Source organism: Scyliorhinus torazame, chromosome 10 (genome assembly GCF_047496885.1).
Source record: "Scyliorhinus torazame isolate Kashiwa2021f chromosome 10, sScyTor2.1, whole genome shotgun sequence".
NCBI lineage: Eukaryota > Metazoa > Chordata > Chondrichthyes > Carcharhiniformes > Scyliorhinidae > Scyliorhinus > Scyliorhinus torazame.
Genome location: NC_092716.1, coordinates 213,677,613 through 213,692,596, shown reverse-complemented (window position 1 = coordinate 213,692,596; position 14,984 = coordinate 213,677,613). Strand labels below are relative to the sequence as shown.

Genomic DNA, 14,984 nt, shown 5'->3' with positions numbered 1-14,984 from the left:
ATCGGGAAGTTGAACACGGACCTCGTCATCAGGAGCCAGAGCAGGGAGATCCGTGGCGCGGGCATCGTACGCCGATTTGTGTTGGGCCGGAGACAACTGCATTCGACGAAGGACTGGAAGGTTGTCCAAGTCCGGAACATGAATGGCCGGCACCGTCGTCCGCAGTGTGCAATTCATCAACAATTGAACCGGTGACAGGCCGGTGGACAATGGAGCTGATCTGTAAGCAATCAGGGCGAGGTAAAAATCAGATCCTGCATCGGCCGCCTTGCACAGGAGTCATTTGACAATGTGCACTCCCTTTTCAGCTTTGCCATTAGATTGGGGTAATGCGGACTGGACGTGACATGTGTGAAGTTGTATCGTTTGGCAAAATTGGACCACTCCTGACTGGCAAAACACGGGCCATTGTCAGACATGACCGTGAGCGGGATGCCATGGCGAGCGAAGGTTTCCTTGCACGCATGGATGACCGCAGTTGAGGTGAGGTCGTGTAGCCTACCTCCGGGTAGTTTGAGAAATAGTCCACTATGAGGACGTAGTCCCGGCCAAGTGCATGGAACAGGTCGATGCCCACTTTGGTCCGGGGGACTGGACCAACTCGTGGGGTTGCAAGGTCACCATTGGCTGAGCAGGCTGGAAACACTAGCATGTTGGGCAGTTAAGAACGGTGTTGGCAATGTCCTCGTTGATTCCAGGCCAGTACACTGCCTCCCGGGCTGTCGGCGGCATTTCTCCACTCCCAGGTGGCCCTCATGGAGCTGCTCAAGGACGAGGTTCCGCATGCTGTGCGGAATGACGATCCTGTCCAGCTTTAGTAGAATTCCATCCACCACCACCAGGTCATCTTTATTGTTATAGAATTGAGGGCATTGGCCCTTGAGCCACCCGTCTGTCAGGTGGCGCATGACACGTTGGAGCAGGGGATCGTTGGCCGTCTCACGACGAACCTGGATGAGTCGTTCGTCCGTGGCGGGCAGATTGGATGCGGCGAATGCCACCTGAGCATCAATTTGGCACACGAGGTCCGCTGGGTCGCAGGGTGTGGTGACAGATCGAGAGAGTACATCGGCAACGATGAGCTCCTTACCCGGGGTGTAGACGAGTTCGAAGTCGTACCGCCTGAGTTTAAGGAGAATGCGCTGCAGGCGCGGCGTCATGTCGTTAAGGTCTTTTTGAATGATATTGACCAGCGGCCTGTGGTCTGTCTCGACTGTGAACTTCGGGTGTCCATAGACATAGTCATGGAATTTGACGACTACGGTAAGAAGGCCCAGGCACTCTTTTTCAATTTGCGCATAGCGCTGTTTGGCGGGCGTCATTGCACGTGACTCGTATGCGACAGGAGCCCATGAGGAGACGTCGTCACGTTGAAGGAGCACTGCTCCAATGCCGGACTGACTGGCATCCGTGGAGATTTTTGTTTCTTTGGCCGGATTGAAAAATGCCAACGCCGGGGCCTTGGTCAGCTTCGCCCTGAGTTCCCGCCATTCTTGTTCGTGGGCGGGGAGCCATTGGAACTCGGTCATCTTCTTAACCAGGTTCCTGAGAGCCGGGGTGTGGGAGGCGAGGTTAGGGATGAATTTCCCCAGGAAATTGACCATGCCCAGGAAGCGGAGGACCGCCTTCTTGTCCTCCAGTGTCTTCATGGCCTTAATGTCAGATAGCTTGTCAGCATCCGGCTGCACGCCAAACTGTGAAATGTGGTCTCTGAGGAATTTAATTTCTGTTTGACCAAAGGAGCATTTGGCCCTGTTGAGGCGGAGGCCATGCTCATGGAGTCGTCGGAAGACGCGTTGGAGACGATCAATGTGTTCCTGTGGGGTGGTAGACCAGACGATGATGTCGTCCACATATACGCGAACCCCTTCGATACCTTCCATCATCTGGTCCATTATTCTGTGGAACACGTCCGATGCAGAGATGATGCCAAACGGCATCCGGTCGTAGCAATACCGGCCAAATGGGGTGTTAAAGGTGCAGAGCTTATGACTGGATGTGTCGAGTTGGATCTGCCAGAACCCCTTGGATGCGTCTAGCTTGGTGAAAAATTTGTCGCGAGCCATCTCGCAGGTGAGTTCTTCGCGCTTTGGAATGGGATAGTGTTCTCTCATAATATTGCGGTTGAGGTCCTTGGGATCAATACATATGCGTAATTCGCCGGATGGTTTTTTCACACACACCATAGAGCTGACCCAGTCAGTCGGTTCTGTAACTTTTGAAATTACGCCCTGGTCCTGGAGGTCCTGCAGCTGCTGCTTGAGGCGGTCCTTGAGGGGTGCCAGTACCCTGCGAGGTGCGTGCACCACAGACGTGGCATTTGGTTTTAACAAGATTTTATAAGTGTATGGGAGTGTGCCCATGCCCTCAAATACACCGTGGTATCGGGTGATGATGGCGTTCAGCTGTGTCCGAAAGTCAGCGTCCTGAGATGCGGAACCGTCAGCGGGTGACAGGGTGAACCCTTTGGACAAGTTTAGAAGTTTGCACGGCTGAGCACCAAGCAGGGAGGCTTTACTGGATCCCACTATTTCGAATGGCTGGTTAGCCTTAAATGACCAGTGCGTCCATTCAAGCTGGAAAGAGCCACTGGCAGCAATGGCATTACCATTATAGTACAGAAGCTGGCAGGCGGATGGCAGGATAGTAGGCTTGACATGGAGGCTTTCGAGGTCAGACCGCGCAATGAGGTTGGCTGAAGCGCCGGTGCCCAGGCGGAATCGGATGCGGGATTGGTTGACTGTGAGGGTGGCACGCCACTCATCGTCCGGATAAATGCTGAATATTGGGAGAGACTTGGCTTTTGTCTTCTGGAGCATCTTGTGTTTGGTGGTGATGCCCACCCGAAATGGTGCTTTTGGGTCCTCGGTGTCAAGGTCCGGAATCAAGTCAGAGTCGGAATCGGTGACCGGTGGCTGGATATAACATAGAACATTACAGCGCAGTACAGGCCCTTCGGCCCTTGATGTTGCGCCGACCTGCGCATCGGACATCCCTGCGTGACTGGTTGGATTGACGAGAGGTAGTAGGTTGAGCAGAGCTGCACAGTGGCCAAGCTTGCCACATTGGAGACAGCGTCGGATTTTGCAGGACATTGCTGCTTTAAGTGGGCGGAGCCACAGTTGCCACACGTCGTGATGTCAGAATGTTCGGTACGCCACCGCGCATGCGCGGTGCGGTCGTACGTAGTGCATGCGCAGTGCGGTCTTCGGCCTCGCCGTCCCTCGGTCAGTGCGCGCATGCCCGCGAAAAGCACGCGAAATGGCCGCCCTCATCCAGGCTTAGGACCTGGAGTTGTTTAATGGCTTGCACCCGCTCTGCCTCGTGGGGAACTTGCCGCGCCGTTTCAGCCGCTTGAATGTGCGAGTATCGGTTAGTGGCGTGTTCATGCAGAACGCAGGTCTCGATGGCTATTGCAAGGGTGAGCTGTTTAACCTTGAGGAGCAGATGGTGTAGGGGGGTCCGATTGCACACCAAAAACGATCTGGTCACGGATCATCGAGTCGGAGGTGGAGCCGTAATTGCAGGACTGCGCGAGGATGCGAAGGTGGGTGAGGAAAGATTGAAAAGGTTCATCCTTACCCTCAAAACTTTCATTTACCTCGATGTCACAGTAACTGTCGAATTTGAGCAGGACTGTCTTGAACTTGGACTTGTCTTCACCTTCAGCGAAAGTGAGAGAGTTGAAGATATGGATGGCGTGAATCCCCGGCCGTGGAAAGGAAGAGAGCAATCTTCCTGGCATCTGAAGCAGCTTTCAGGTCTGTAGCTTCGAGGTATATCTGGAATCGTTGTTCAAAGATTTTCCAGTTCGCACCGAGGTTGCCGGTGATGCGGAGCGGCGGGGGAGGGCGGACACTGTCCATACTACCGGATGGCTGATTGCTGGTCGAAGGCAGATCACTTGAAGGTAGGTCTATTAAACTCTAACATCACATACTGGTACCATGATGTCTTGGGTACTCTGGATCTGTGGAGACTGCGTTTACCTTAGCAGTAACATAGACAGGTCACCAACACTTGTAATACTACAACTCTATTTTATTTAACTAAGAGCTGTTAAACATACTTGCACTGTGGGTCGACACTATGTTAGATTGACTGAAGACCTATGCCTAACCTGACCAGCCTATACTGCTCGCACATGGTGGATGTTTGTGCTACTGACTGCGGGCTCTGTCTGTCTCAGAGGCTGCATCATGAATGAGCGGGAAAACTAGTGACTGTGCCCTAACTGGTGATTGGCTTCTGTGTTGTGTGTGTTGATTGGTTTTGCAGTGTGTCAGTCAGTGGGTGTCGCTGCACCATCATATACTGATGTGTATATTATGACAAGTAGATTGTCTGTATGTGAATTTGCAGAAAGCTTTCAATAAGGAGCCATTGGAAAGGAAAATGGACAAGATAAGGACTCCTGCAGTTGGGGGGTGTATTAGCATGGATAGAGGTTTGGTTAATGGATAGGACGCAGAGAGTAGGGATAAATGTTACATTTTCAAGTTGGCAGGCTGTGACTAATGGGATGCTGGGACATCGGCTATTTACAATCTACATTACTGACTTGACTAAGTGACAAGCGTAATTAATTTAAGTTTCCTGGCCTTACAAAACTAAATGGAATGCAAGCTCTGAGGAAGCAGGGAGGTTGGGAGTGTTAGGAATGGCTTGCATTCAGAGGCTTGAAGGATAACATCTGCATATGGTGTTTGTGAGGCCTGGGTCAAGCGAACATCAGGCTGAGTGTGTGTGTCGACAGATCAGATGAGAATGTGAGGAGCCTGCAGATAGATGAGCTACAAGATGTCGACCTGAGAAATGATATGCAAGACAGAGTGTGGGCCTTGGAAGCTGGCAATGATACATCACTCACTTGCCCTACGCTGCTGAAGTCCAAGAATGTTGTAACCCAGTCTCCAGCTATTGCTCACTTCATTGCAACTTTCATGCCTGCTTGGTTGAAGAAGCTGTCCTCAATCTCTCTTGTGCTCAGGAGGGTTTACCTTACTGCAATCCCTCGGCTTGACCTCCAAGGAAAGGTAAAAGACCAAGGAACCAGGCATCCCAGGTCTCTTCACCATTCCTGTGGTTGCAACAGCAAAACAACTAAGTATAGCACAGTTCAAAACAATTTATTTCATTGTTCTTTCCTAACTGAGCCAACCCAGACATCAGAGTAACCACTGTTAAACTGGTACAGCTCTTCAAAGAATTTAATGTACTCTGGTGTGGTGTTGAGGGATGATGGCAAATGATTTATCAATTGAAAGATCAGAAGGGGGTTTATGTGCTTATACTTGTGGAGTCGGAGTAGGCAAAAAATAATGATGATAGAAAGATATGCAAAGTTGTTGTAAATTTAAGATCAAAATCGTGGTTTATTAACATTTACAAAAGCACTTTCTGGCAAAATTCAACTGAACACTTTAAGTGGGGAAACCCGCAGTTGCATTTCTCACAGCAGTCACAAAGGACCAATTGTTGTCAGAGTCAGAGACTCTGCACATGCTCATCATGCAATGAACGTTCATGCCATCTTTAGCAATGGATTTAAAATCAAATTCTATTGATAAAAGGCCAAATCTGAACACACTATTCAGTTGTGTGATATTTGCATTAAAACTGCAGTGTTTGAAGTGTACAGTGTGTTTAAAATATGGGGCTTTGCACTACAATGCCATTGGTATCCTGCTTGGAAACAGGCCATTCAGGCCAAATAACCTATTTTGGTCTTTACCCGATTTCCGTTTCCCCCTTTTCCTTAAGTCACTATCCTAAACCTAATTTTTTAATGTCCAGGTGTTTTATCCAACCATTAGCTCAGATGATGCGTTCTACAGTCTGTCAACATTTGAACCACTAAATCTCACAAATCAAATTATTCTTATTTATTTTGTTGTTCAAAATCTTAATCTGTGGGAATCTTAATAATAATCGCTTATTGTCACAAGTAGGCTTCAGTGAAGTTACTGTGAAAAGGCCCTTGTCGCCACATTCCGTCGCCTGTTCGGGGAGGCTGGAGCTGGAATTGAACCCGCCCTGCTGCCTTGTTCTGCATTACAAGCCAGCTGTTTAGCCCACTGTGCTAAACCAGCCCCTCTTCATAACATTCCCCGACTTTCTAACTCTCTATCATAGAACATAGAACATAGAACAATACAGCGCAGTACAGGCCCTTCGGCCCACGATGTTGCACCGAAACAAAAGCCATCTAACCTACACTATGCCATTATCATCCATATGTTTATCCAATAAACTTTTAAATGCCCTCAATGTTGGCGAGTTCACTACTGTAGCAGGTAGGGCATTCCACGGCCTCACTACTCTTTGCGTAAAGAACCTACCTCTGACCTCTGTCCTATATCTATTACCCCTCAGTTTAAAGTTATGTCCCCTCGTGCCAGCCATATCCATCCGCGGGAGAAGGCTCTCACTGTCCACCCTATCCAACCCCCTGATCATTTTGTATGCCTCTATTAAGTCTCCTCTTAACCTTCTTCTCTCCAACGAAAACAACCTCAAGTCCGTCAGCCTTTCCTCATAAGATTTTCCCTCCATACCAGGCAACATCCTGGTAAATCTCCTCTGCACCCGCTCCAAAGCCTCCACGTCCTTCCTATAATGCGGTGACCAGAACTGTACGCAATACTCCAAATGCGGCTGTACCAGAGTTCTGTACAGCTGCAACATGACCTCCCGACTCCGGAACTCAATCCCTCTACCAATAAAGGCCAACACTCCATAGGCCTTCTTCACAACCCTATCAACCTGGGTGGCAACTTTCAGGGATCTATGTACATGGACACCTAGATCCCTCTGCTCATCCACACTTTCAAGAACTTTACCATTAGCCAAATATTCCGCATTCCTGTTATTCCTTCCAAAGTGAATCACCTCACACTTCTCTACATTAAACTCCATTTGCCACCTCTCAGCCCAGCTCTGCAGCTTATCTATATCCCTCTGTAACCTGCTACATCCTTCCACACTATCGACAACACCACCGACTTTAGTATCGTCTGCAAATTTACTCACCCACCCTTCTGCGCCTTCCTCTAGGTCATTGATAAAAATGACAAACAGCAACGGCCCCAGAACAGATCCTTGTGGTACTCCACTTGTGACTGTACTCCATTCTGAACATTTCCCATCAACCACCACCCTCTGTCTTCTTTCAGCTAGCCAATTTCTGATCCACATCTCTAAATCACCCTCAATCCCCAGCCTCCGTATTTTTTGCAATAGCCTACCGTGGGGAACCTTATCAAACGCTTTGCTGAAATCCATATACACCACATCAACTGCTCTACCCTCGTCTACCTGTTCAGTCACCTTCTCAAAGAACTCAGTAAGGTTTGTGAGGCATGACCTACCCTTCACAAAGCCATGCTGACTATCCCTGATCATATTATTCCTATCTAGATGATTATAAATCTTGTCCCTTATAATCCCCTCCAAGACTTTACCCACTACAGACGTGAGGCTCACCGGTCTATAGTTGCCGGGGTTGTCTCTGCTCCCCTTTTTGAACAAAGGGACCACATTTGCTGTCCTCCAGTCCTCTGGCACTATTCCTGTAGCCAATGATGACATAAAAATCAAAGCCAAAGGTCCAGCAATCTCTTCCCTGGTCTCCCATAGAATCCTAGGATAAATCCCATCAGGTCCCGGGGACCGGGGACTTATCTATTTTCAGCCTGTCCAGAATTGCCAACACCTCTTCCCTACGTACCTCAATGCCATCTATTCTATTAGCCTGGGGCTCAGCATTCTCCTCCACAACATTATCTTTTTCCTGAGTGAATACTGTCGAAAAATATTCATTTAGTATCTCGCCTATCTCTTCAGACTCCACACACAATTTCCCATCCCTGTCCTTGACTGGTCCTACTCTTTCCCTAGTCATTCGCTTATTCCTGACATACCTATAGAAAGCTTTTGGGTTTTCCTTGATCCTTCCTGCCAAATACTTCTCATGTCCCCTCCTTGCTCGTCTTAGCTCTCTCTTTAGATCCTTCCTCGCTACCTTGTAACTATCCATCGCCCCAACCGAAACTTCACACTTCATCTTCACATAGGCCTTCTTCTTCCTCTTAACAAGAGATTCCACTTCCTTGGTAAACCACGGTTCCCTCGCTCGACGCCTTCCTCCCTGTCTGACCGGTACATACTTATCAAGAACACGCAGTAGCTGATCCTTGAACAAGCCCCACTTATCCAGTGTGCCCAACACTTGCAGCCTACTTCTCCACCTTATCCCCCCCAAGTCACGTCTAATGGCATCATAATTGCCCTTCCCCCAGCTATAACTCTTGCCCTGCGGTGTATACTTATCCCTTTCCATCATTAACGTAAACGTCACCGAATTGTGGCCACTGTCCCCAAAGTGCTCTCCTACCTCCAAATCCAACACCTGGCCTGGTTCATTACCCAAAACCAAATCCAACGTGGCCTCACCTCTTGTTGGCCTGTCAACATATTGTTTCAGGAAACCCTCCTGCACACACTGTACAAAAAACGACCCATCTATTGTACTCGAACTATATCTTTTCCAGTCAATATTTGGAAAGTTAAAGTCTCCCATAATAACTACCCTGTTACTTTCGCTCATATCCAGAATCATCTTCGCCATCCTTTCCTCTACATCCCTAGAACTATTAGGAGGCCTATAAAAAACTCCCAACAGGGTGACCTCTCCTTTCCTGTTTCTAACTTCAGCCAATACTACCTCGGAAGAGTCCCCATCTAGCATCCTCTCCGCCGCCGTAATACTGCTCTTGACTAGCAGCGCCACACCTCCCCCTCTTTTGCCTCCTTCTCTGAGCTTACTAAAACACCTAAACCCCGGAACCTGCAACATCCATTCCTGTCCCTGCTCTATCCATGTCTCCGAAATGGCCACAACATCGAAGTCCCAGGTACCAACCCACGCTGCCAGTTCCCCTACCTTGTTTCGTATACTCCTGGCATTGAAGGAGACACACTTCAAACCACCTACCTGAACGCTGGCCCCCTCCTGCGACGTCAAATCTGTGCTCCTGACCTCTATACTCTCATTCTCCCTTACCCTAAAACTACAATCCAGGTTCCCATGCCCCTGCTGCATTAGTTTAAACCCCCCCAAAGAGCACTAACAAATCTCCCTCTTCATGAGAAAGGAAAATAAATTATGAAAGTTAACGTATGTTTGTAGGTGTGACTTGATCCTCAGTTGGGATGATAACAAATGCCAAATCTTCTACTGATATACGAGGGTTGATGTTTGGCATTGTGACTTGTCAGAGCAACAAAATCCATTGCACCCATTTCATGACATCTGTTTTATTTTTGCAGGTTTGTAGTGCTTGCTGTGGTTCTCTTTGGCCTAACATACAGCCCTCAAGAGCCATGCTCGCTCAACTTGGTTGATCATGGCAGAGGATACTTGGGCACTCTCATCGCCTGTGTGATATCAGAGGCTGCTATAATCTGGCTGAGTATGAGAGGAAGCATCCTTTACACAGAACCACGAGATTCCATGCAGTATATTCTGTACATCCGTATGGGTAAGATGTGAGATTTACTCCGATAGTATTATGAGATTTTGTACAGTGTTGAAAGTTGCTGTTTTTGAGCTCCAACTACAATACTTTGTTTGTTATGTCAACAACATTGATGTCTGGATATTTTCTTAGAATTGCTAAGCTTCCCAAACTGAATTGAGCACCCTTTTCATAATTGTTAATTTTTATTTAGATTTTTATATGCATTTGGAGAGGGTGAAAATTGTCTTTCACATGCATATATTCACCGTCAAAAAGTGGAAATGATTAGACTAATGGATTTGGACAAATCTTGGAATTCAGTCATGTCAATCAGTGCAGAGGAAACCTCATGCATGTTAATTTAATTTACCAGCTAATAAAAATGAGACATTATTATGTTTTCTTTCATTCAGGCAGTTAGAAGTTGACATTTGTCTTGGATAGTGGAGCTTAGCAGCCATTATTGGATCTGCTGCCCATTTTATATAGCACCTGATATTCAATACCATTGTTTAGAATGGCAATGGAGATTATGAGTTGCATGCGAGGCCAATCATTATACCTCTTCAACATCACTACCTGAGACAAATTTCTACCCCTTAATTTGAATTTGACTATGTTTCAGAGATTTAAGTAGTGTCTGTGCTTTAACTGATTGTATCTGTTTCAGTGTCGTATATCCTATGTAATGTGATAGAGGTGTTTAAGATCATCAGGTCGAGAACCAATTTCAGTAATTGGCGAAAGACCTAAAGGCGACAGGAGGAAGAGTTTTAAGCAGCTCGCCGTTAGGATCTGCAATGTACTCCTTGCGACTGTGGGGGAAGTAAATTTAATTGTGGCTTTCAGAAGGGTACTGGATAATTATCTGAGGGAGAAACATTTGCAGGGCTACAGGGAAAGATGGGGGGGAGGAGGACTAAATGAGTTGCTCTTGCAGAGAGCCAGCACAGACACACAAGCCTATTTACCCACTTTTGTGCTGTTACGATTTTATGATTTTCTGTGAGTGACACTGGCAAGGCCATGATTGTTGTGTAGCTCTAATTGCCCTGATCTTCTCTTTGAATCATATTCATGTAGTGATGGTGTTTCTGCAATGGCTGTGATCCTAAGTTCTGCATATGTCTTGTAGCTACATTGTGGCTATGACTGGCAGATGCGACCATCAATTCACACAAGACGATTAGTAGAAGTGAACAGTGGTTTTAATAAGCTAGATCTGTGCCTGCCTGTGACTGCTCTGTACTGAGTGCCACCTACAGGCTGCAGATTTATATACCACCCCCGAAGGGGCGATGCCACAGGCGGAGCCCACAAGGGCATCAACATAATACAATACAATACAGTGGTGAATTGTAGTAGCAATACGTTCACCACATTCACCCCCTGTCAAAAAATTGAAGTCCAGCGGGGGTAAAGTGGGCTCACAGATCAAGTCTGTCCGGCGCCTTGATCGTTCTCTGTGATCGCCTCAGTTCCGGCTTTGCTGCGGGCATGGGTGTTGAACCCGTCGCTGCAGGCACGGGTGTTGGGCTCGTTGACTCCGGGAGCGTGTCATCTGAAGCTTCATCACGGTGGGTCGGCGATGGGGGGAGTGGGGGGGGGTGTAGGCCGTGTAGGGGCGGTATTCGGTGTAAGGGGGAGGGGGTAGGTGATGGTCGCTGGGGAACCGGCGGGTGCCAGATCCCGGAGGGAGGCTGTATCTTGTCGGCTGTCGTGGTGCGCCACGTAGGCATACTGAGGGTTGGCATGTAGGAGCTGGGCCCTCTCGACCAGTGGGTCAGACCTATGGCTCCTCACGTACTTCCAGAGGAGGACAGGCCCCGGCGTTGTCAGCCAGAACAGAAACAAGACCCCGGAGGTGGATTTCCTGGGGAAGACAAATAGATGGTCGTGGGGGGTCTCATTCGTGGCTGTACAGAGGAGCGACCGAATGGAGTGGAGAGGGTCGGGGAGGACCTCCTGCCAGCGGGAAACAGGGAGACATCTAGACCATAAGGCCAGAAAGACGGCCTTCCATACCGTCGCATTCTCCCTCTCCACCTGTCCGTTTCCCTGAGGGTTGTAGCTGGTAATCCTGCTCGAGGCAATGCCCTTACCGAGCAGGTACTGACGCAGCTCATGGCTCATAAATGAGGAGCCCCGGTCACTGTGGACGTAAGTGGGGAAACCGAACAGGGTGAAGATGCTGTGCAGGGCCTTAATGACAGTGGCCGCGGTCATGTCGGGGCATGGGATGGCAAAGGGGAAACGGGAGTACTCGTCAACGAAGTTGAGAAAATAGATGTTGCGGTCAGTGGAGGGGAGGGGCCCTTTGAAATTGACGCTGAGGCGCTCAAAGGGGCGGGATGCCTTCACCAGGTGGGCCTTGTCTGGCCGATAGAAGTGCGGCTTGCACTCCGCGCAGACTTGGCAGTCTGGTCATGGCCCTGACCTCCTCGGTGGAGTAGAGCAGGTTGCGGGCCTTGATGAAGTGGAGAAGCCAGGTGACCCCCAGGTGACAGAGGTCATTGTGGATGGCCCGAAGTCAGTCACCTTGCACGTTGGCGCATGCCATGCGGGACAGGGCATCTGGGGGCTCATTGTGCTTCCCAGGACGATAGACGATATTGTAATTATAGGTGGAGAATTCGATTCTCCACCTCAAGATTTTATCATTCCTGATCTTGCCCCGCTCTGTGTTGTTGGTCGGTGACGAGGGTGAACCTCCTACCGGCCAGTTAGTGCCTTCAATGCCGCACAGCTTCCACAATGGCTTGAGCTTCCTTTTCGACAGAGGTGTGTCAAATCTCGGAGGCGTTGAGGGGACGGGAAAAGAAGGCCACAGGCCTGCCTGCCTGGTTAAGTGTAGCGGCCAGGGTGACATCTGACGCGTCGCTCTCCACCTGGAAGGGGATGGACTCGGGCCTCAGTCGTCAGGGGAAAGATGGTGGCTTTGATAAGTGGGCGGGGCTTTGTCCGCATAGTTGGGGACCCACTGGGCATAATATGAAAAGAACCCCAGGCATCTTTTCAGGGCCTTGGGGCAGTAGGGAAGGGGGAGTTGCAGGAGGGGGTGCATGCAGTCAGGGTCGGTGTGGTATTGTAGGTATTACGGTACCTGATAGGCTAAAACACCATTGGTGGAAACTGTATGCTTTCTATTGGTTAGAATGTATTGTAGCTCCGCCCTGCTAGGCGGGGTATAAGAACCAGTGCCGCCCCAGCAGCCTTAATTCCGTACCTGAGCTGCTGGGGGAAACAACTAGCTCATTAAAGCCTTCAGTTGGACTACAACCTCGCTTTAGTGGTCATTGATCATGCATCAATTTAATAAGCTAGTTTTTTTTTTAAGAAGAAAAGTTGGAGCTCCGAATCAAGCCGGAGTGTCTGCAACTTAGCCCCCACGCGGCAAACTCAGCGGCAATCTTTAAGCACTGGCTGGCGTGCTTTACAGGGTATCTAGGGACGGCCGAAAACTCACCCACGCGAGAGCAAAAACTGCACGTCCTGCACTCAAGGGTGAGCCCGGAGATTTACATCCTCATCGAGGAAGCGGAAGACTTGGATGCAGCAATTGGACACTGTTAAAATGACACTATATTCGCCCGGTAAACCAGGTCTACACCCGGCAAACCAGGTCTACGCCCGGCACCTGCTTGCAACAAGACGACAAACCCCTGGGGAATCACTGGAGGAATTCTACCGTGCACTCCTGGTGTTGGGAATAAGCTGCAGCTGCCTGCAAGTTTCGGCGAATGAACACATGGAGCTCTTAGTCCGGGTCGTTTTCGTGGCAGGTATGCTATCTTCACAAATCTGCCAGCATCTGTTAGAAAAGGACACCCTGGGTCTCAGGGAGGCAGGGGCCCTTGCAGGCTCCCTGGACGTGGCCTCCAGGAACGCCCGTGCTTACGTTCCCGACCGCGCGGCAGCCCCCTGGGCAGCATGGAACCTCTCCGCGGCCGACCCCGAGATTTCCCCCATTCCCCCACAGGCCTGTGCTGCAAGGCGGCCTGGCAACCCGAGGGGCCCCGCTGCTACTTTTGCAGGCAGGCAAAGCACCCCCGCCAGCGCTGCCCGGCCCGCGCATCCACCTGCAAGGGATGCGGCAAAAAGGGTTATTTTGTGGGGGTATGCCAGGCCCGTGTGGTTGCCGCAGTCTCCAGCGGCGAATGCGGACCGCAACCACAAACTTCTCCACGGGCCCCGTGCGGCCAGCGGTCGCCACCATCTTCATATTCCAGGGCCACGTGCGGACCCCGGGTGCCGCCATCTTGTTTCGCGGACGCCACGTTGGAGGGATGGGCGCCACCATTTTGTGTACCCCCAGCCATGTGCGACCAATGGGAGCCGCCATCTTGGATGAACCCCCAGGACCCCAGCTCCGCTGACCATGCACTGCCCGAAGAGAACTCTCAACTGCTGCGATTAGCCTCGGTGACTCTGGATCAGTCTCGGCCTCGAACACTCTCAACTGCTACGACGACCGTATTCATCAGCGGGCCCGAGACGTCCTGCCTAATCGACTCTGGGAGCACGGAGAGCTTCATACACCCTGACACGGTAAGGCACTGTTCTCTCCTCATCCACCCCATTAATCAAAAAATCTCCCTGGCTTCCGGTTCTCTCACAGTGGAGATAAAGGGGTTTTGTGAAGCAAACCTCACAGTCCAGGGAAGGGAGTTCAAAATTTTCCGTCTCTACGTCCTTCCCCATCTCTGCGCGGCTACACTCCTGGGTTCAGACTTCCAGTGTAACCTTCATAGTCTGACCTTCAAATTCGGCGGCCCTATACCTCCCCCTTACTGTCTGCGGCCTCGCGACCCTTCAGGTCGACCCGCCTTCCCTGTTGCGAACCTCACCCCGGATTGCAAACCCATCGCCACCAGAAGCAGACGCTACAGTGCCCAGGATCGGATCTTTATTAGGTCAGAGGTCCTAAGGTTACTGAGGGAAGGGGTCATTTAAGCCAGTAACAGCTCCTGGAGAGCTCAAGTAGTGGTGGTAAAGACCGGGGGGAAGCATAGGATGGTCATCGACTACAGTCAGACCACCAACAGGTTTACGCAGCTGGACGTGTACCCTCTCCCCCGCATATCCTACCTGGTAAACAGGATCGCGCATTATAAGGTCTTCTCCACGGTGGATCTCAAGTCCGCCTACCACCAGCTCCCCATCCGTTCTAGTGACCACAAATACACTGCCTTCGAGGCAGATGGGCGGCTCTATCACTTCTTAAGGGTTCCCTTTGGTGTCAGCAACGGAGTCTCTTTTCCAGCGCGAGATGGACCGAATGGTTGACCGGTACGGTTTACGGGCAACATTCCCGTAGCTCGCTAATGTCACCATCTGCGGCCATGATCAGCAGGACCACGACACCAACCTCCGAAAATTTCTCCAGACTGCTAAAATCCTGAACCTTACATACAACAAGGATAAATGCGTGTTTAGCACCGACCGCCTAGCCATCCTCGGCTA

General features: G+C 50.1%; 1 protein-coding gene across 1 annotated transcript in view; it reads left to right on the top strand.

Annotated features, from left to right (window-relative positions):
- Positions 1 to 14,984, top strand: part of dagla (diacylglycerol lipase, alpha) — a 533,527-nt gene that overhangs the window by 338,640 nt on the left and 179,903 nt on the right. The window contains exon 6 of the mRNA XM_072517705.1: positions 9,331 to 9,542. Within this exon, the coding sequence (XP_072373806.1) occupies positions 9,331 to 9,542 (212 nt within the window). The remainder of the gene's footprint in view (positions 1 to 9,330; positions 9,543 to 14,984) is intronic.